General features: G+C 55.1%; 1 protein-coding gene across 2 annotated transcripts; it reads right to left on the bottom strand.

The window, feature by feature from the left end:
• Nucleotides 1-5,937: 5,937 nt before the first annotated feature.
• LOC122227204 (angiotensin II receptor associated protein) lies at nucleotides 5,938-19,966 on the bottom strand. 2 transcript variants are annotated; one of them, XM_042951550.1, is made up of 5 exons: nucleotides 19,863-19,966; nucleotides 11,916-11,950; nucleotides 10,075-10,180; nucleotides 8,982-9,177; nucleotides 5,938-7,622 (listed from the first exon to the last, which is right to left on the bottom strand). In XM_042951550.1, the coding sequence occupies exons 1-5, from the start codon at nucleotides 19,887-19,889 to the stop codon at nucleotides 7,507-7,509; spliced, it is 480 nt and encodes a 159-aa protein (XP_042807484.1). In that variant the 5' UTR covers nucleotides 19,890-19,966; the 3' UTR covers nucleotides 5,938-7,506. The 2 variants fall into 2 exon arrangements, with proteins under 2 accessions (XP_042807484.1, XP_042807485.1); XM_042951551.1 differs by having other exon boundaries at nucleotides 9,003-9,177.
• Between the last annotated feature and the right edge of the window lie 1,494 nt (nucleotides 19,967-21,460).

Here is a 21,460-nt window from a genome sequence, read left to right as displayed (position 1 = left end):
GGCGGGGGTATTTATTACTTCCTGAGTCGGTGTATCCGACATTTCCTCCTAAACCTGGTGGATGGAATCGTTTGTTATTTAGATCTTGGTGTTCTTTGATCTCAAGTAGTACTTTATGCCTTAAAGGCAAGTTGGTCTGATACTAATTTAGTAAAGTTTTTTTTAAATTATTTTTTAATGTGTATTTATTTTGGGGGGGGGGGGAGAGAGACAGAGTGTGAACAGGGGAGGGGCAGAGAGTGAGGGAGACACAGAATCCGAAGCAGGCTCCGGGCTTAGCACAGAGCTCGAGGCTCCGCCCAGAGCCGGACACGTGGGACACAAACCCTCCAACTGAGAGATCATGACCCAAGCCGAAGTCCGAAGTCTGATGCTTAACCAACTGAGCCCCCAGATGTCCCTAAAGTTTTTTTGTTTTTTTTTTAAGATTTATGTTTAAGTAATCTCCGCACCCATCGTGGGGCTTGAACTCACAACCCTGAGATCAAGAGTCCTGTGCTCCACAGACTGAGCCAGCCAGGCTTTAACTTTTTTCATTCTTGTACTTTCAGCTTTCCTGTGTTCTTATATTTTAGGTGTGTCTTGTATTTATTTATTTTTTTAATTTTTAAATTTTTAATGTTTATTCTCGAGAGAGATAGAGAGTGACACACACACACACACACACGGAGTGTGAGCGGGGGAGGGGCAGGGAGAGAGGGAGACACAGAATGTGAAGCAGGCTCTAGGCTCTGAGCTGTCAGCACAGAGCCCGACGTGGGGCTTGAACTCACGAACTGTGAGAGCATGACCTGAGCCGAAGTCAGACGCTTAACCGACTGAGCCACCCAGGAGCCCCTAGGTGTGTCTTTTATAAACACAATAGAGCTGGAAGTTCCTGGAAAATCATTTACAAGGTATGATCATGATGTGTATCTATGAAAACATCTATTTTTGTGTTAGCTAGTGGTCAGACTTCATGTTTCTTTCTTCTCCTTTCTTGCCTTTTGAAGAGTTGCTCACATAGCAACAACAAAGGAGTTGATCAAGGCTGTCTTTTTCCTCCTTTTTTCCCTCCAATGGTGTCTTGGAAATCACACATTCTAGTTCTATTCTTTCAGTGGTTCTCCAAGACATTAATTTAACAAAGCCTAAAGTTAATCCAGTGTTTACTCTCCTTCCAGACAGAAAAGGTCTTTATTACACTTTGTCCCTGGTGAGCTCCTCCTGAAATATACCAGCATTTTTCTGAACACTAAGCCACATGTTTACTGTTTCCTTTGTGAATGGCAGATCTTCCTCATGGAAAAATGTCCTTCTTCTACAAGAAGATTCTTTATACGTTTCTGTATCAAAGGTCTGTTTGTGATAAACCCTATTGTCATTTCTCTGAATAGGCCTTTATTTTTCTCGTTCCTGAAAGATAACTCCTAGTCCACAATTTCAGGTTTATGTTATTTTTCACATCACTTTGAACATATCGTTCCCTGTCTTCTGACTCCTTTTGATGCTGTTGAGACATCAATTGCCAGTGTAATTGTCATTTCTTTTAGGACAACATCGTTTCTACCTGGTTGCTTTTGGGATTTTTGTTTTTTAATTAAAAATATTTTAGGGGCACCTGGGTGGCTCAGTCAGTTAAGCATCCGACTTCGGCTCAGATCATGATCTCACGGTCTGTGACTTTGAGCCCCGCGCTGGGCTCTGCGCTGACAGCTTGGAGCCCGGAGCCTGCTTATGATTCTGCATCGCCCTCTCTCTCTGCCCCTCCCCTGCTCTCTCTCTCTCTCTCAAAAATAAATAAACATTAAAAAAAATTGTCTTAGTGTTTATTTTTGAGAGAGAGAAAGAGAGAGGACGTGCACAGGCAGGGGAGGGGCAGAGAGAGAGAGGGAGACACAGAATCTGAAGCTGGCTCCAGGCTCTGTGCTGCCAGCACAGAGCCCAATGTGGGGCTCGAACTCATGAGCTGTGAGATCATGACCTGAGCCGAAGTCGGACGCTCAACCAACTGAGTCACCCAGGCGCCCTGATAATGTTTTATAATAACGGGTTGGCTCTGTCCATAGTCGCTAGACTAATAGGTATGAACGTAAGCCCTCAACTACCTGAAGAACTGGACCCACAGAGGTCTGCTGTTGCCAGAGGAAAACCTCTGTGTTCCTTCCTGACAATTTTTTCAAAACTTGTAGAAAGCACTCAATAAATGTTTAGAGGACTAATAAAGAATCAATAAAGGAATGGGCGGTCAGACAGACTGGTGATGGGACTCACGACATGCTACCCCCAGAATACGGCATCTTGGATATCGTGGACATCTTGGCATCATGGACATCTTAACCTGAGCGTTTGAAAAAATGGCAGAAGCAGGAAAGTCACTCTGACCCCTCCCCCTGTCGTTTCCTGAAACAGGTCCCAAATCTACTACGTGAAAGTTACCCTTCCTGAACCGGGAGGAAAGAGGACATTCTTATCACCGGAGACAGGGAACGTATGGCCAAGAAATCTGTAGAAACCAACCTTTGTTAAACGGACCCTTATATCCCTAGACACTTCTTCACCGCTCACTACCCCAGCCCACACCCCTTTGTCCTGTAGGTTCTTCACACATTTTTAAAAAATGTTTATTTATTTTTGACAGCGAGCAAGCGAGCGGGGGTGCAGAGGGAAGGGGCAGAAAGACAGGGAGACAGAGGATCCAAAGCAGGCTCTGTGCCAGAGACCCCCGCCCCTGACGTGGGGCTCGAACTCTGAACCTCGAGATCATGACCTGAGCCGAGGTAAGATGCTCAACCGACTGAGCCACCCAGGCGCCCCGCTCACACATTTGTTTCTTTGTGTGAAAGGTAGAAACGCTTCCTGCTGTTGTCACTTCAGGCCTTCCTTCTCTTGTGAAGGTTCTCGTAGACGTGTAAACGTCCCATAAAACGTACACGATTTCCCGGTTAATTTTGTCAGTTCACTTTTCAGACCCAGCCAGTGACCCTAAAAGGGTTGAGGAAAACTCTTTCCTTACCTCACTCCCTCCCTCTCTCTGAATAATTAAACGTGGCAACACAGGTAATGAGAAACACTGACGTGACACATTTTCAGACCTTACTAATCCATAAGTCAGGCACTATTATTATCCAACTTTTCAGATGAGGAAACTGAGTCACGGCGAGGTTAGGACACTGTCCTGTCTCTTATACAGCCAGTCACAGGGTGCAGTAGGGATTTGACCAAGCCCTTGCTGGCTCTAGAGCTGTTTTGGAGGGAGGCTGGGAGAGTTGGAACTTCCAGGGTGTTCTGGAGACTCGTCCCCCGGGCCCAAAGCAAGGGCCCCGCATGTATGGCTGGCTCTGGTCTAGTTTGGGCCAATAGAAGACCTCGATCTCTCCCAGGAGGAGGAGGGCTCGTCTCTGGCTCCCTCATCTGGAAGGCTCAGCGTTGTGTAAGCAAGAAATACAGGATTTGGGAACCAGACCAGTGGCTTCAGCCCTCCTTAGCCAGAGACCAGAGGCAGGAGGAAATCTGCTTCCTGGGGCGGGCAGTTTCCAAAACATACCCCTGAGCTGCCCTGTGGGGAAAGGCAGTCTCTTGCATGCTGTCTTTTTTATTTTAATTTTTTTAATGTTTATTTTACTTTGAGAGAGAGAGAGAGAGAGCAGGGGAGGGTTGGAGAGAGAGGGAGACAGAATCGGAAGCAGGCTCCAGGCTCCGAGCTGTCAGCACAGAGCTCGACACGGGGCTCGAACCCACCAACCGCGAGATCCTGACCTGAGCGAAGTCAGACGCTTTACGGACTGAACCCCGCCCCGGGCACCCCTTCCATGCGGTCTTTCAACCCCACATGCCTGGTAACAGGGGCCTTGAGGCTGGAACACTTCCTTACCAAGAGATAAAGAGCCCACCCCACACAGCCCGTGCTGACCTTGTCACCTCGAGCGGGAATATCTTTCCCGGTTTCAGGCCCAAGGTGAGCTCTTTTGTTCTGCTTATGGGTGCGTGTCATAGGGCAGCCGGCCAAGCCCCACTGCTAGATCTGTCCTCTCCCTCTCCTCCCTCTCGGGGAGGGGAGCGTCCTGCCACTGTGGCAGGAAGGCGGGGAGAGCGAGCCACTGGCCCCGTGCCAGTTACTGGGAGAGGCCTGCTGGCCACGGGGGACTGCCGCCAACCGCCAAAACTCATCTTGCTGCCTCCTCGGCGTGAGCAAAGCATGATTCATCCAGTGCTGGACTGCATCCCTTTCCCGGGTGCCTCTGGCCACAGGGTGCAGCGGGCAGAGCTGTCTGATGTCCTCCCTGGAACTGATACCCGGTGCGTGGTGTTCTGCTCAATGTGGCCACTTGTCCCCACCCCCACCTCCCAGCCCAAGCCACCAACATTGTCCTTTCAGAGCGTCAGATTGTGTCCCATTCTGTGCAAAGCCCTCCAGTGGCCCCCATCTCACTCAGAAAGAGCCCAAGTCTGGGGCGCCCGGGTGGCTCAGTCAGTTAAGCGTCCGACTTCGGCTCAGGTCAGATCTCGTAGTTCGTGGGTTCGAGCCCCTCATCGGGCGCTGCGCTGACAGCTCAGAGCCTGGTGCCTCCTGCGGATTCTGTCTCCCTCTCTCCCTGCCCCTCCCTCACTTTCTCTCTCTCTCTCTCTCTCTCTCTCAAAAATAAACATTAAAAAAAAAAAAAGGCGCCAAAGTCCTCGAAATGACCTACTAACCCTTTGCCAGCTGGTCCCTGCTGCCTTTCTGACCTCATTCCTCCATCCCTCCCTTGGCTCCAGCCGATCGGCCTCCTGGCCCTCCTGGCCATGCTCGGTAACAGGCTGGACAGGAACACACCCGCTCAGGCCTTCCTATGAGCTGTTCCCCTGCCTGCAACCTCACGCCAGATGCAATCCCCTGACACTTGGGGCTTTTTTTTTTTTTTTTTTTTTTGGTCTGATTCTGGTAGCCCAGCATCTAGAAACCTCCCAGTTCCCATAGGCTCTTGGCTGCTTGTTGAATGGATGTTACAAAATCAGTCTTGAGACATGCTGTGTGGAAAGGGGGCACCCTGCCGGTGGCCCTCGCTCTCTCTGGGCCTCTGATGGCACTCTTCTTGCAGGACAGTCCTCTGGCTCCTGGGGCCACTTGGTCTGCATGGTCAGGGCGCCAGAGTAGCCTGGAAGTTTAAGTCACGGTCCCCCGCCCCCGGAGCAGCCCTTGGCCAGTGACCGGAAAGCCCAGCTCCCTTGCTTTGTACTGAGTCACACGCTGCATTCAGGGTCTGCTTCTGGGGATGCCCACCTAGGATAGGAACCTTCCTCTGCCCCCCATAAAGATCCGGTCAGACTTGAGGGATCTCTGGCTATACTATCCCCTCTGCTTGACACAGGCTCTCTTAGCTGTCCCCCCCCCCCCACCCCCCTCACCTTTTCATTCCCTTTGGAAATCTGACATATTCACAACATACACACGGGAGCATGTGCCCACTGGAGGCCTCCCATGTGCCAGGAACTGGTAGAAACCAGAGAATTGGAACTTGGGTTTTAGTCCCATTCCTCGAAGGCCACACCCCTCCCCAACCCAAGGCCACCTCAACCATGACCTTGAGGGGTGTTTCCTTCCAGTCCACTCTTCAATATTTCACCACACGTACCCTCATGAACGACATACAGGATTGCTTGGAGGTTTTTAAAGTCATGCTAACACTCTCATATTGCACACGCCATTCTGCAACCTGTTTTGCTCACAACAGGGGGACCGATGTCCATAAGAAACAGGTCTGGGGCGCCTGGGTGGCTCAGTTGGTTGAGCATCCGACTCTCGATTTTGGCTCAGGTCATGATCTTGCAGTTTGTGAGATCGAGATCCACGATGGGCTCTGCACTACCAGCGAGGAGCCTGCTTGGGATTCCCTCTCTCTCTCTCTCTCTCTCTCTCTCTCTCTGCTCCTCCCCTGCTTGCACTCTCGCTCTCTCTCATAAAATAAACTTTAAAAGAAAAAAAGAAATTGGTCTGGTTTATTCATTTGAACTGCTGAACCATAGCCACAGGATGAATACAGCACGGATTATCTATCCGTCCCCTTCTGATGGTGAAGCTAGTTCCAGGTTTCTTACAGCTGCAGCCACTCACCAACCCTTGGTCCAGAGCACAGGTTCGGTCCCAGAGGTTCCTTTCGGAGCTCCTGCCTCCTGACAGCGGACTCCTAATGTCTATTCCCTGAGAGCAGGCACCAGGGTTCAGCCCTGCAGCCCCAGGCACTTGCCGCAGCAGGCACTAAGCCCCTTAGGACAGATGGACACAGGAGGATGGTGGGGTTGTGCACTAGGCTTTGATCTCTTTGTGCCGGGGACAATCCAGGACGGCCTGGGGAAGTCCAGGCACATGAGGCCCGGAGATCAACACTCAGTCCAGTGGGAGTGGAGCGGGACCCTGGCCACGGGACGCTTGGGGCTTCTGGACAGGTGTTGGTCCTGCTCAGCCCTCACACCAAGACACAGGGTCTGCCAGGGAGATGTCACCCTTTGCCTACTGACCCCACGTCATCACAGGCTCAAGGAGCAACCCACCAATGCTGTTACTTCGGGAACTTTCCAAGGGCCAGGCACTGCACTCTTTGTGTGTGGCATCACCCTCCGGGCGGGCATTAGCCCTTTTCCAGAAGACACTGAGGTCAGAGATGTTAAGTTGCTCAAAGGCACATAGCCAGGAAGTGGCAGAGAGGGATTCAAACCAATACCCAAGTCATCTGATTCAGAGACACACATGCCCGTCTGCCACACCAAAGAGGGCCCTCCTCTGCCCAGGCCCCGGCGAGGGCAAAGCTGGGTGCACGGCAGGCCCAGCTGGTCGTGAGCCCAGGCTTCCTCCCGCCACGACAGAACTGGCAACTAAGCCCAGTTTCCCTGGGGACTCAAAGGAGAAATCTCAGGAATGACAGGTCCCGGACCCAGCCCGGCTGGGAGATTAAACGTGGCTCAAAACACACCCAGCTACAGATTCCCCAAGCTTTTAATGCCGTGGCTCTGGGAAGGGCAGCTGGAGGCTGCAGAGGGTCTCAGGTGCTGCCGACACCCCTCCGTCTCCGGCCCCAAGGTCCCCAAGCACCGAGCGACCAGGCAGCGAGAAGCCCAGGGACCTCACTGCCACGCTGCACTGCTCCTGGGACTGAGGGCTGAGTACCACTTAAAGCTCTCAGAGCTTCTGCGGGTGGGGTCAACAAACTGTGGGCAAGGCCTGGCCCAGGCGGAGCTCGGCCTGGGGCTGCACGGGCGGGTGAGGAGAGACCAGGTTCCCGGCCTCACTGGCACGGGCCAGTGAGCTACCCTGAAGGGAGAGGAGGTCTCAGGGAGTCTGGGACAGGTATGCATGGGGCTCCTGGCCACTCGGGGCACCTGATTCAGGCAACCCCTGAGATGAGGAACAGGAGAACACAGTCCAAGGTGGGCGGGGCGGGGGGGGCATCTAGAACACCATCCGAGGCGCAAGGAAGGTGGTGCAGCCTGAGCCGCCTCCACGGTCTGTCATACTGGCCCCAGGCTGGGGCCCGGCAAAGCAGCCTGGCTTCAGTACCCTTGCGGGGCGTGACCCCTGCTCTCCGAGCCTCCGAAAGGGTCCGCGGGTGCCTCTGATGAGTCAATCGTCTGGTAGTCGCTGCGCTCCTGTGACGGTCCGAGGAAACCTAGGGGCGGGGGGACATGGGGGTAGGGGAGAAAAAAATGAAGGGTGAGGACTCGCGATGTTCTACCCACCCACCCCCACCAGGGGGGCCCTGGGACAGGGATGGCGAGAGCACCGCCCCCAAGCTACTGGCATATGTGCAGCCAATCCTCCCATATCCCTACAGAGCAGGCGTCTTGTTGCCCCCGCTTTACAGACGGGAAAACTGAGGGTCAAAGAGGTGGACTGACTTGCCTGCGAGCAGGGAGCTTGAAGCTGGGGACACTAAAAGTCAAGCCAAGGCAGCACGAGTGCTCTCGGCCACCACGCTTGGCCCTGCACAGTGCACGCTTAGCAACTCGAGGAGAGGGTGCCCAGCCCTGGGCCCACAGGCTCCTCTCCGAGGCACAATGGACACCGTGTTACTGCGTCCAGAAGGCCCAGAGCTGGCACAGCCGCGGAGCCCAGAGCGCTGGGCTGGGGGTGCCAGGTAGGTGAGAGGGTTCGAGGTGCCCATGCCCTCCCTCCCATCCCTGCCCTGCACATCTGTCCCGTGATCCGGAGCAGGTCCCAAGGGCTAAGGGCGCCAGCTCCTTCATGTGTCCAACGGAGGAACGTTACTGGCTCCCCCAACCCCCCGGCAGTGCTGAGGTCAGCCAGGGGGAGGCCACAGGCCACCCCTGCCCTGGCCCGGCTGCTCCCCTGGGCAGGTCATGGGCCCCTCTGGGCCTCTCTTCTCCAGACGGAACAGGGCAAGACTGCCCCCCAGCCTCCCCCTACTTGTCTGAGATGAGATGTCAGAGAGAACAGGAGAACGGCCTGGCCACCATGAGAGGGGTACAGCTCAAAGCCGGTGTTGGAGGGGTAGCGGTGGGCCGGGGCGGGGTGACACAGATGTCAGCAGGGAGAGCACCCGGGGCTCAGCCGAGGCTCCCGCGGCCCATGCCGTGCCAGCGCCTTCTTCCTTGGCCACCCAGACCCCACATGGCAGGAGGGGAGGCTCCAGGCTGCTACCGCCCAGAGCTGCCTCGGAACTGGGGCACACCGAGCTGTATCCGTGCTCGGGCTAATAGGGGGGGTCCGGTCGCCACCCCCAACTCTGCCCACGGCCTGATGCCGGGGAAAGCTCCCAGCAGGCTGGATTGGGAGCACAGGGCTGGTGCAGCAGAAGCCGGAGCTTGTACGCCTCCTGGCCTGGGGTTCAGCATCCACACCACACTCCTCCCTGCACCTTGAGCCTTTGTCCCCAGGGCAAGGACGGCCCACTCGGGCAGGGGCTGTGGGCCAGGCTAGACAGAGTCAGGGGAGACGAGGAAGGCGCTGCCAGCACCTGGGCCGGGGACAGGACAGTCAGGGAGCCGGCCGCAGGTGGTGGCCTCACCAATATGGAGCAGGAGCTCACCCCCGCGCTCCCGGTACATGTGGTAGACGAAGCAGCAGGACAAGGGCTTGAGGAGCAGGCTGAGGATGGCCATGCCGGCACCAAAGCGCTCCGTGTCCGAGAAGCCGGTCCGCTGGTAGAAGATGCTGATGTGGACGATGTCCAGGAAGATGGTGGCCGCCAAGCCACCCAGAAACTGCAAGACAGGCCAGGCGCAGGGCCCGTGGTGACCATGTGTCACCAGGGCTTAAGAGCGTGCCGGCGCCCTATCATGCCCTCATGCCCCCACCCCCCACCCCTCCCATATACCAGACCGGAAGCTCTGTCTGTGCCCTCCTGTGTCCTCAGGCTTTGCTGCAAAACACATCAGCAAGCAGGCAGGACCCTGTGGATGAGGCGCCTGCCCGAGGACTGTAGCACCGAGTACGGGGACGTGGGGACGCGGGGACCCGGTCCGGACCTAGCCTGTGGCTCCACCAGAGCCCCACCCCCCACCACTGCCCCTGTTGCCCTTGAGGCCATGATGGGGCACGAGACTTAGCTCCAGAACCTCCAAGACAGAGGTCCCTTGGAGTTCGCCCAATCTGTCTCCAGCACCAGGGAAGCCCTTCCTCGGTCATCCTGACGGGCCGGTGCTGGAGCGCCCACCACCCGCCGGGGCGTAGCGGGTGTCCATGACAGAGCTCAGCAGGGCTGTGTCCACTCTGACCTCGTAAGTACAGGAGCTCCCTCTTCGTGGGTCTCCAGCCACATCCCTCCCCACCAGAACCTAGAGGCGGGTTACAGGAAAGGGGTCCAGTGCCATCGAGGAGCGGCCACTCTGGGGCGCCTGGGGGGACCCCACCCGTGCCACTCTCTCGGGGAAGGCCCTGAGCAGACTCGGGGCGCTCTGGGCCCGGCAGGCCGAGAAGCAGGCCAGGCTAGTGAAGACACACGTGGGCTGGTAGCCTGGGTGGGCTTATTCACAAGGCTTTAGAGAATGGAAAACGGGGGCACTAAGAGGAGAGAGGATCCGGATGGGTGAGGGGGAGACCGGGGGGGGGGGGCCGCGACCACCCTGAAGCCAGTCCTCTCGCTGCGTCCCCCGCCTCACCAGGCTTATGGCGTCGATGGAGTCCCTCTGAGCAACGGCCCACACGCCCAAGGCCAGGATGGTGAAGTTTGCCCAGGGATAGGGGCCCTCGAACGCTATGCAGCCCCTGTGGGAAGAGGCACCGGAGTCACATGAGGTGACCGCCCCCCAGGTGCCCGCCCCCTCCAGCTCCCGGGCCTCAGGACCCTCTGACGTGCCGTCTGCCCGGCTCCAGGGCACCTCCCCTGCCCTGGAAATGTCAGCAAGCAAATCCCCTTGGCATCACTTCCCAAAGGGACCCCGAATCCGGCCATATCCCTCCAGCTCCAAAACACCATCCTCCCCTGGATACATCCACGGACTGATCTCTGTGGCCTCTGCCCACCGGTCTCTCACTTCCATTCCTGCCCTTCCAGGGGCGACGATGTCGCTCTCCTGCTAAGAATTCTCCAGCAGTTTCCCTTCCCACTTGCAGTGAAATACAGACCCTTCCCGTGGCCTAAGGAGCCCTGTGGGATCCGGCCCGTGACACAGACTCTCTTACGGCCCAGCCACTGCCCGTGCTGTGTCCTCTACCCTGAACACTTGGCCCTGTTGTGTTACTTTAGTCTCAGCCCAAACGTTACCTCTGAGACTCTTTCCCCGACCACCTAATTTTAAGTACCACCTTGTCACTTTCTAACACAACACCCGCCCGTATCTTCTGTTCTGGGGGATCGTTACCAACTCCCGACGGATGTGTTTACGACCTGTCAACCCAATGACGCTATTAGCACAGAGGCCCTGCTAGCGACTAGCACAGTTCTAGATGCTTTAAAGGAACTCATCTATGTGCATTTATGTTCGCAACTCTAGAAAGGGAGCACAAATTACCGGCCTCGTTTTTAAACATGAGGAAGGTGAGGCACAGAGAGATCAGGTAACGTGCCCAGGGCCACTCGGCTTCTAAGTGGGGGAGCTGGGATTTGAACTCCAACAGCCTTAGCCCTTTTCCAGAAGACACTGGAAGACACCGCCATTGACGCAGGCAGTGTACCTTGAAGTCTGCAAAACGCACACAGAGGCTCACCTGTTTCCAGTCCTGGTTTGGCAGAGAAATCTCCCCAGCAGCTCAACCGTCTATTTCATTAGGCGGCAATAATGAAAATCAGCCCTGCAATCCTTGAGCCTCCCTTTGTGGCCCCAGGGAGTGTGGGATGAGCACAGCCACGCCTCTCCCCCACAGCTCCTGAGGGATGCGCCATCCATATACCCATCTGACAGATGGAAACCAAGGCCCCAAGCGGTGGGTGGGCCACTTGCCTAAGGCAACCCGGCTGGACCCTGGCTGGGCCAGGACCTGCCCGGGGCCATATAATCCTGAATCTGCCATCTCTGGGCAGGAGTGTGATGGAAGAGTAAGGGTCTGTCCCCAAGCAAGTGACCACCCTGCGTCTCTCAGCTCATACAATATCTACTTGCTGAGCCACTGAGCTAAGCCACAGAAGGCGCTCAGCCCAGCGGCCGGCCCCGAGACACCCTCAATAAATGTTAGCGGTTATGACAGTTTCTAAAGCTATGCTTTCACCTTCCAGCGACCTTACAAGGTAAGGAGGGGTATCGGTAATACCGTCATTGTGCAGGTGAGAAAATGACTCAGGGGGTCTAAGTTTCCTCTGGAAACTGCCTGCCCCTCGTACATTCTTGGGACGTGGGGAGCTTGCTGAGGACGTTCTTGGCGGAGGTGCTATTTGGCTTTGGAACTGGCCAGGAGACCCGCGGACAAGACCCAAGCGACACACGGACAAGACCCTGGCGATATGTGCACCCAGATCCCGGGAGACAGGTGGACACAGAGCCGGGACACCTGTGGAGTCACTCACCAGGTCGTCAGCAGCCAGTGAACCAGGAGGATCGTCTGCGGCACAGAATAGGGGAGAGGGAAAGAAAAGATCTATGAATGTGACCACCAAATGGCGGGGGGGGGGGGGGGGGGGGGGCGCGGCGGAGCTTTTGCAGCCAGAAAACACAGGACGCAAGCCCCTGTCTAGCACCTAAGAGGGCTTCGCAAACACAGGAGGGGAAGAGCAGGAGGAGAGGAGGGTTGGGGGTGGGGAGGCAGGCCTTGAGGGTCTCGGCAAGGAACGTGGATTTCATCCTCAGTGCATGGAGGGGACACCACCAAAGGCTTTTCTGCAACGAAGTAACCTGGTTAAGAAAAAAAAAAAATCCCTCTGGCTTCTTTTCTAAATGTCTACACTATTCCACCCCTCTTATCGCCCCAGATGTCCTTAAAATCACAGCCCCCATTACTGGAACTGGTCTCTCCTCCTGGTAATCAAAAGGGCCCTGCTTGGAAAGCAGACGGAGGAGGGAGCAGATGCTATGGGGAGGGCAGGGCGGCTGTGAGTTGGCGTTTCCGAAGGAGGGCACTCGGTGTTAAGGGGTAAGCGGGGACCCGCCAGGCGAAGGGGAGGAGAGAAAGGTGTTCTGAGCTGGCACGTGACAACAGGAACGGGGAGGCAGGAAGGGGAAGAGGGAGTGGTGCTGAACCCATGGGGGGCCAGGAGCCCCAAGTCAGGAGCTTCAATGGGGTCCCAGTGGTGGATGGGGGACCCTGAAGGAGTTACTCAAGGGATTGGTGGGGGTCAAGCTGGGAGGGGGGGGAATGCCGAGAGCATGGGGAGGGGATAGCGTGCCCGCCGGCCCGGAGAGCGGAGAGCCAGGGCAGGCAGAGCAAGGGTGTATAGCGAACGGCCCCGGCTTCTGGACTGGTGAAAGGGCAGAAGTGGGGGTCGCCACCTGCAAGAAAGAACCCTGGCTAGGGAGGGAGAAGCCCCTCGAGAGGAGTTACCACTTATTGTGCACATACTCTGTGCCAAAAGCCTTACACAACCTCCTTGGGGCCTCAGAACAGCCTCTGGAACAGACACGAAGCTCATTCCCATTTTGGGGGGCCTGGCTAGCTCAGTTGGGGGAGCATTCAGCTCTCGATCTCTGGGTCATGAGTTCAAGCCCACGTTGCGTGGGTAGCGATTACTTCAAAAAATAAAATAAAATAAAAGATCATTCCCATTTTACAGATGGGAAAACTAGTCTCCGAGGAATATCAAGTCGATCCGGATTCCAGAGATGGCAAATGGTAAAACCAGAGTTCAATTGTAAGTGTGCCTCCGGGGCACCCAACTTTGCAGCGGAGGCCCGGGCTTTCAGCGGAGAAAAGCCATTTGAACTTTCGACAAATGTGGACATTTTCTGCACATGGGGGAGGTGAAATCCAGAGCAGATGGCTGGGATGTTCCGCCCCAGTGCGAGTGAACCAAAAAAGCTTTGGTGCCATGGCCCAAAAGCTCAACAGACTAGGAGAATAGTTCTGTAAGGACTGATGCTCCTGACTTTATGGAGGTCCCAAGACTCTGAAAAAAACAAGTCTGTACAGTATGGGAGGCTGGCGCTAGAAGGAATCTTCGCGGGGCACCTGGCTGGCTCAGTCGTTAGAGCATCCGACTCTTGACCTCAGGGCTGGGAGTTCGAGCCCCACGTTGGGTGTAGAGATTACTTAAATAAACAAAACTTAAAAAAGAAAAAGGAATCTTCACGACTGGCTACCTTTGTTTACTACCGAGCGCTTCCTAAGTGTCAGACCCCCATACTAGGTACTTTCTATACACGGACGCACCTCATTCTTACAGTCCGTGGAGGTGCCATTTACAGTTGAGAAAACTGAGGCTCAGAGGTAAGTCAGTGGCAGAGCCACTCAACAGATTCAAATCTGACCATTAGCCCAGTGTTGTCTGACTGCCAGGCCTCTCTGGGCCTGGGCAGATGTGCTCTTCCCGTTACAAAGATGGGGAAACTGAGGCAGAGAAGTCTTAGTCTGCCACGGGGTTGTTAAAATGTTTTTTGCAATGTTTGTTTATTTTTGAGAGACAGAGAGAGACAGAGCGTGAGCAGGGGAGGGGCAGAGAGAGAGAGAGGGAGACAGAGAATCCGAAGCAGGCTCCGGGCTCTGAGCTGTCAGCACAGAGCCCCACGCGGGGCTCGAACCCACGGACCACGAGATCATGACCTGAGCCAAAGTCAGACGCTTAACTGACTGAGCCACCCAGGCACCCTTTCCTTTTATTTATTTTTTTAATGTTTATTTATTTTAAGAGGGGGGAGGGGCAGAGAGAGAGAGAATCCCAAGCAGGGTCCGTGCTGTCAGTGCAGAGCCTGACACGGGGCATAAAGTAGGGCAACATGAGAAAATAGAGGATCTCATGAACCATGAGGTCACGACCTGAGCTGAAATCCAGAGTCAGATGCTTAACCGACTGAGCCATGCGGGTACCCCTGCCATAGGTTTTTTTTTTTTTTTTTTTTTTTTTTCCCCAGAGGCTTAAGAGATGCGATCTCATGGTGCTCCTTTTCTCAGGCATTTATACTTTAACCCGGCATCCCTGGCACCTGCTAGGCACCCGCCCTGGGGACTCAACGGTGAGCAGAGGAGATGTGGTGCCCTGCGGGCCTTCCAGAACTTTTACATGGTGGAGGACACCTGCTGATCAGATCATCACCTTAGAAACGAAGGCTCCAGTGAGAACCTCTTCCAGAAGGAGGGTGATAGCAAAGGAACCGGAGACCCATTCTACAGCCGGGTGGGGTGGGGCCGTGGGGTGGTTCTGAGGGAGTGACTTTAAAACAAATTTTTTTTTTATGTTTATTTAGTTTTGAGAGAGAGAGAGAAAGCACGAGCAGGGAAGGGGCAGAGCGAGAAGGGAGACACAGAATCCGAAACAGGCTCCAGGCCCCGAGGTGTCAGCCCAGAGCCGACACGGGGCTCGAACTCGTGAACTGCAAGATCATGACCTGAGCCAAAGTCAGAAGCTCAACCCACTGGGCCACCCAGGTGCCCCGGGAGTGACTTTTAAGCAGGGGATTAACTAGGGGCAAAGATCAAAGAAGAGCCTTTCAAGCAGAAGGGACGGAGCCTGCAAAGGCTCTGTGGCAGAAGGAAACATGGAACCTTTTGGAAACTGAAAAGAAGCCAATGCAGTCGGACCGAAGAGGAGAGCAGAGGACGGACAGGAAGCTGGGGGGTGGGCAGGGCTGGGCCTGGGAGGTGTGGGAAAGAATTCTGATCTTTATCTCAAGAGCTAACCACCACCACCCGGTCTGTCTTAACAGGAAACCCTACCCACAAGAGGGGAGAAGTCTTGCCTCGAAGGCCACAGCACGTGACCAGTCGCGAGAGTCCTGGTGTCCGGCTTTTGGACTAAGAGAAGACACTGAGAAAGACAGCACAGGGGAGGCGGCTCACATCACCACCTTCCTCCTGAAAATCAACACCTAAGCCTTCCGCACTGCTGGCTTCTATTCCAGGAACCGTCTTAATTTCCAAGTGCTCTGCTTCCTCCATTCAGACCATGCACACAACGGGCCCCGCAGAGCTCTGCCTGATTAAGGGGAGCTGGATGAGGAGCAGGCCCCCAGGGTGCCCGCCGATGCCCAGGCAAGCCTGTGGGGAAATCGCTCTGTGTCACCTGTGAGATAAAGATTTGTCCTGGAGCCGAAAAGACCTGTAAATGCAGCGAGCGCCTGCCTAACGTCCAAAACTATGCCATCTGTTTGGGGAAGAAAAGAGTGCAACCTGGAAATACTGAGGATCCTTGAAGACACAGGGTGTCCCCACCATGTGACAGACATCATTTTTGTTTTATAAATACTGAAGAAATTAAGCACCTTTTGATCATGTCTCTTAAGGCCCTGGGAAAAGGAACCCCCACAGAAGACTAAGCCTCAGTTTCCTCATCTTTGTAGTGAGAGGACACGCCCACCCAGGCCTAGAGTCCAGGAGAGCTCCAACCAGACACCGAGCCAAATGGGCCCTGCCCTTCCCAACACAGGAGGGAACAGTGACTCATCTCAGCACAGAGAACTGTCTGCCGGCTGTTGGGGAGGTTTCTGGGAACCAAGGGGACACCAGGGATTCTCAGGTACTGCCTGAGAGACTGGGGGATGGGGCGGGGGGGGGGGGCGCTGGGCTCTGAGAACGTGCCTGGGCAGCCCTTCCTGGCTGGGCAAGAGGACAGAGACCTGAGCTCCTGGACTCTTCATACAGTGCTCGGCACAGGGGGCCTGCCTGGCTCTTCCCCAGGCAGCATCCAATGTGTCAGAAGACTGGGGAGGGGAGGGCCAATGGGCCATGGCGGCCAGGGGTCACAGGATGCTGGACTGGAGACCTGGGTTCTGATCCAGGGGCCATGTCCCTTTGTGTCTGTGCCCCAGGGTCCTTCTCTGTGAAATGGAGGCAATACCTATGTCCCCATATGTCCCAGCGGGGTGCCTCAACTGTAGAGAGACAGCGTCTGATAGTTACTGTACGTATCCAGTCATGCCAAGTACCCCCGTGAACAGGCATCTTGGAACAGCGTCAATAACACAATTCCTGTTACTGATGAGGACCTGTCTGCCATGTGTCTACACTGCCCTGAACACTTGGACCATGTCACCCTGCAACTGTATGGGGGAGAGAGTATGAAGGTTCTTTTACTTGTGAAGAAACGGAGGCAGTGAGAGATTAGGTCACTGGCCCAAACTGGAACACTTATAAACAAGAGAGCTCAGATGCAAATCTCCGAATCGGTCTGTCTGGTCTGAGTTTTTCTGCTAATAAAAATGTAATGCCCCAGGGCGCCTGGGTGGCTCAGTCAGTTAAGCGTCCGACCCTGGATTTCGGCTCAGGTCACGATCTCACGGTCCATGAGTTCGAGCCCCACGTTGGGCTCTGTGCTGACAGCTCAGAGCCTGGAACCTGCTTCAGATTCTGTGTCTCCCTCTCTCTCTGACCTTCCCCCATTCATGCTCTGTCTCTCTGTCTCAAAAATAAACATTAAAAAAAATGTGTAATGCTCCACCAACTTCTGGACCACTGGATCCTTCTCTTAGCACCCTAGAAGGTAGGGTTTATTTTTATCCTCTTTTTACAGTGAGGAAACTGATACTCAGGTTAAGAAACCTGTTCAAGGTCACACAGCTAATAAGTAGCAAAGTCTATGCTACACGGTCGGGATCTGGAGGAGAAAGGCAAGGGTGGATGGAAATGAGGTTTAAGCAGAAGGGAAGGCTAAGGGGAACCCAAGCGGTCATGTGGACCATGACTTAGACCCCTTGTTTGCCACTAGAGGGCCCATGGACGAATGGGGTTGGGTGCGGGGGAGATTCCTAGACAGGTGGTAGACAGACCTAAGGTCAACCTACAGATCAGTGTCTGGAATATAGTTCTATGAGTCCTGTGTAAACATTCAGCAGCCTGTTACGTGAGGCAGTAAGACCGCCCAGGGCAGCTAAGGCTGAGGGACCCACGTCAGGAACGCCACAGCGGGGAGGCAGAGTCGGGCGGTGGTTAACTGCCTGGGCAATGAGGCCAAAGATTTGGATCTGATCCTGGCTCCATGATGTAGAAGCTGTGTGATCTCGGGCAAGTTACCGGATCTCCTGGAACTGCTGTTTGCTCATCTGTGAAGTAGGGACAATAACGCCCGGGTCATAGAGTTGTCATGTGGATCTAGCGGCACAGGGAGGTAGAAACACGCAACACAGTGCCTGCCAGGGAGGCAGCCCTCAGCACACGGCCATCCTCGTTACTCCCGTCAGGAAGTCGGCTTCCTAATTTTTAACCGAATGCCGCTATTCCCTGGCCCCTCCTCCCGAAGATCTTTTCTCACAAGACCTCACGGACCCAAGTCTACTCTGTTCTCAGCTTGTCGCAATGTCATTTCTGCAGCTGAGGACTTGCCTCTCGGATGGGGCTCGGTTAGGGGCTGCCCTTTGGGTAAAGGGCCTGTGGCAGCTGTTTCTTTCACCTGTCACCACTGACCACTCTGGCTGGGCTGGGCACAAGCCGGCATCCAACCAGTTGCCAAGGAATGTATGAAATGAGGGGGTGCGGGGCCACAGGGGTGCGTTTTCCCAGCTCCCCGGGGGTCCTGATCTCAGAACATCCCACTTTGGTGCCTCCAGGGAAGGAGTTAACAGCCGCTCTCTATAGGGTGGCCGGATTTAACAACAAGACAGAACGCCCAGTGAACTCTGAAGTTTGGTTAATAAACAGTTTGTTAGTATGTCCCGAATATTGCCTAATACTTATGCCTAAAAGTTACTCGTTGTTGGTCTGAAATTCAAATTCAGCTGGCTGTCCTGTATGCTACCTGGCAAACCTGTCCCCTCAGAGCCTCCTAGTACTTCCTTATCTCTGACTGGTAGCATCGGTGACCTTTGGAAACATGGGGTCTTGTTTCTGCCTAGGGAACAGCCAGCCATGTCACTCTGGGGCACCGAATACCAGGACATAACCTGTGGGTACATTTGGCCTGTTAGGCACATGAAGTTGCTCAAAAACAAAGGAAGCCCCAAACGGACTAAGGCTCCCCCAGTGGATGGAAACCATCAAGGCAGAAGTCAGTCCTAACTGGAGGCCAGGAAAGGACCTGGCTTTGAAGTCTGACCCCAGTTGGTCCAAAGCCTGACTCTGCCACTGAATCCCTGTGGGACCTCGGCAGGTGACTTATCGGACCTGAGCCGGAAGTTTGCTCCTCTGTAAAAAGGTGACAGTATTGGCTTTCTCAGAAGGTGGCTGCGATCGAAGGTGGCTGCGATCGAGTAAACAACCTGGCTCCTGGGAATGAGGAGGGTTCCCTGCCCTCTCCATTCCCGCAGCTCTGCCCCTCACCTGATTCTCTCCTAGCGATTATTGTAGGCAAATCTGTCATCAGAGAAAAGGCAGCCGGCACTGACTCACAACTGCCCGGAACACAGGGGATGTTGACCCCAACAAACCGCAGCTGCCCTCCTGTAAACCTCTTAGGCTGGAAGCTTCAGGGAGGCAAATGGCATTAAGGAAAACCTGCCCATGTGGAGTCCGAACACGACCCCGTCTAACAATCCGCAGACGGATCACGTGTTGTCTTGTAGCCCTCTAGGCGTTAGATTCCTTTGGTGCTGGACGCCACGCGTGCTAAGTGCTTCGTCACTGGGGAGTAAGAGGCCATTCCTGGATATAGCCTCAAGGGGGAGGGCGCCCAGACCCAAAATGGCAGGTCTGGCCCAAGGCTCACACCTTGCTGCCCAGAGCCAAAGGTCCCAGCCCCTCGCTGGCAAACTCAGCCCAGAAGCGGAGGCCGCCGGCGGTGGGCGGGGAGAAAATGAAGAAGCCGCTGGCATCTTGAGGAGCTGAGGACACGCCACAGGAAATGAAGACACCCCAGAAAGGCTCTCAGCGTCCTCCTAAGTGTATACGGTGGGGGTTTTCTGCTTTTAAGTAACTTCTCTCGGAGTTCCCGTTTTCTTAAGAAACAGGGACGCTCCACTGATCAACTTTGGAAAAAGCACTCGTCTGGGAATTTCGGCTTTTCTTAACCCGATTAAGCCAACAAAGCCGCAGGGCGGTGCTGGGCGTGCAGGTGAAAGGTCTGCCCCCCTCTCTCTGGGAAAGGGCAGGTGTCCAGCCGCCGAGACCCCCCTCGGGCTCTCAGCGCCCGCCCCCAAGTCCGCCCCTCCCACCCTCTCCGGGGGGAATTCTGGGCTCCTGGGCCGAAGCGATCCTCCCGCCCCCGCCGCCTCCAGCTCCCTCGCGGTCTTCCCTGCCGGCCCTTCCCTGGATCCCTTTCCTTTTCCGGTCTGCGCATCTCCTTCCCGGCTCGGCTCCACGGACTCTTTCTCTCTACTACCCCTCTTGCCCCAAGCTCTTGATCCCCTCACCTCTAAAATCCTTCTTGGAAAAAAAAAGCAAACGCCCGACACACTCTGGAGGGCCCGCCCCGCCCGCGCCCCTCCCTGCCCGTCGCCACCTTCAAGTTCACGGTAGGGAGCTCCATCCCGAGCTAGGCGGAGGGCACCTGCGCCGCGGCCGCGGGGGCTCCTGGGCTCCGAACTCCGGGCGCAAACTTGCCTTGCCCCGCCCCGCCCCGCTTCGGCCACTCCACCTCCAGAGCCGCTCCGGGCCACGTGAGGCGGGCCACGTGATCGCTGCCCCGTTGCTAGGAGACGGCGTCCGGCGGCGCCCGCCCTCCTCCGGGTTTCCAGCTCCGGCCGCCTCGGAGGCAGTTCCCGCAGGCGGTTGGAGAACGCTGGGGTTCGTGTCGCCAAGGGCGCAGTATCTCGCCTGGTTAGTAACCTGACAGGTGGATCGAGGGGACCACCTGCAGCTGAAGAATTGGGGGGAACGTCCAGGTGCCCACAGCTGGTGTCTGGTCTCGTCCCTGCGGGTACCCCCCTCCTTGCTTCCTGGCGTCAAAGTGGAGACACTGACAATACCTACCTCATAGGATCCTGGTGAGGTTAAATGAACTGATTCCTGTTGATAATGAAAAAGTTATTCTGACACTTGCTGGACGGGTAAGGAAGACTGTTGCCGTAGGGGTATTGCAATGGGGAAGCCTGAGGAAGCTCACCTCCCAGGACAGCAAGGACAGGCGCAGAGGGAGGGTCAGTGGATGGAAAATACCAAGAACAGACATCAAGGGTAGGGAGATTCTTGCTAAACTGACCCAACAGGATTCTTGCTAAAGGCGGGCGAGGACACCAAAGGTGGGGGATAGGAAACTTGATCAGATATGGACGGTGATCAGATATCAAGGGTGGGGAGAGTCTCACTAAATTGATTTAGCAGGGTTCTTAGGGCTCTGCAGTCCCAGCAAGGATAGGCTGGATACAGAAGGCCAGGCCTAGTCTGGAAGAGGGCTCAAAGGAACCTAGCTAAAATTTGATCACGGATAGTGTCTTTGTGAAGGTAAAATGCCCAGAACAGTGCCTACCACTTAGTAAGTGAGCAATACACATGAGCTGTTGTTATTAGCCAAACAGAAGGTTATTATCACTATACTGGTTGGGCCCACTTGAGTCAGTATACCAAAAGCTAGCTGGAAAATCTAGCTGGAAAACCAGCAGAAAACCTACAGGACACAACTGTCTCCAGAAAGAAGAAGATTGGAGAGCAAAAGATTGTATCTAAACACTGTCTGCCCCTCAGCTGTAAATGGAAAGAATTGAGGAAGGAAAGGGCCGTCTTACCTGGCACCTCTCTTAGACTGTTGACCACCCTCTCCCCAACCCAGACAGGAACATTAATTCTCCCTACCTCCATCCCCCTCCCCACCTCATCCTTCACCCGTAACCAGAGAAAATTTTCATTTGGAGAGCACCAGCTTCCATTAGAGTCACTTGGGGTAAGAGACCCCCTCGGATGCGTCTGAGTGCTTGTTCTTGCTTTTAGGAGGGAGAAACCTCATGGGAGGCTACAAAACTACCTGGGATTGGCGGTGGGAGGTGAGGCGTGGGAGGGTCCTGAGATCAAATCAAGACACATCCTCTGGAAGCGGCTGGGTGGCTCAGTCAGTCGGTTAAGCGTTTTCGACTCAGGTCGTAATCTCACGGTTCATGGGATCCA

This window comes from Panthera leo, chromosome C1 (assembly GCF_018350215.1).
Source record: "Panthera leo isolate Ple1 chromosome C1, P.leo_Ple1_pat1.1, whole genome shotgun sequence".
Classification (NCBI taxonomy): Eukaryota; Metazoa; Chordata; class Mammalia; order Carnivora; family Felidae; genus Panthera; species Panthera leo.
This window is presented reverse-complemented; position numbering and strand designations above follow the sequence as displayed.

Bases quoted from the DNA above. Each gene is read 5' to 3' on its own strand.
- LOC122227204 (XM_042951550.1), bottom strand. From the start codon at position 19,889: ATGGAGCTCCCTACCGTGAACTTGAAG. The intron at 11,951-19,862 runs GTGGCGACGGGC...TCTGTGCCGCAG, and splicing joins TCCCTACCGTGAACTTGAAG to ACGATCCTCCTGGTTCACTG. The intron at 7,623-8,981 runs GTGAGGCCACCA...CCCCGCCCCTAG, and splicing joins TGAGCTCCTGCTCCATATTG to GTTTCCTCGGACCGTCACAG.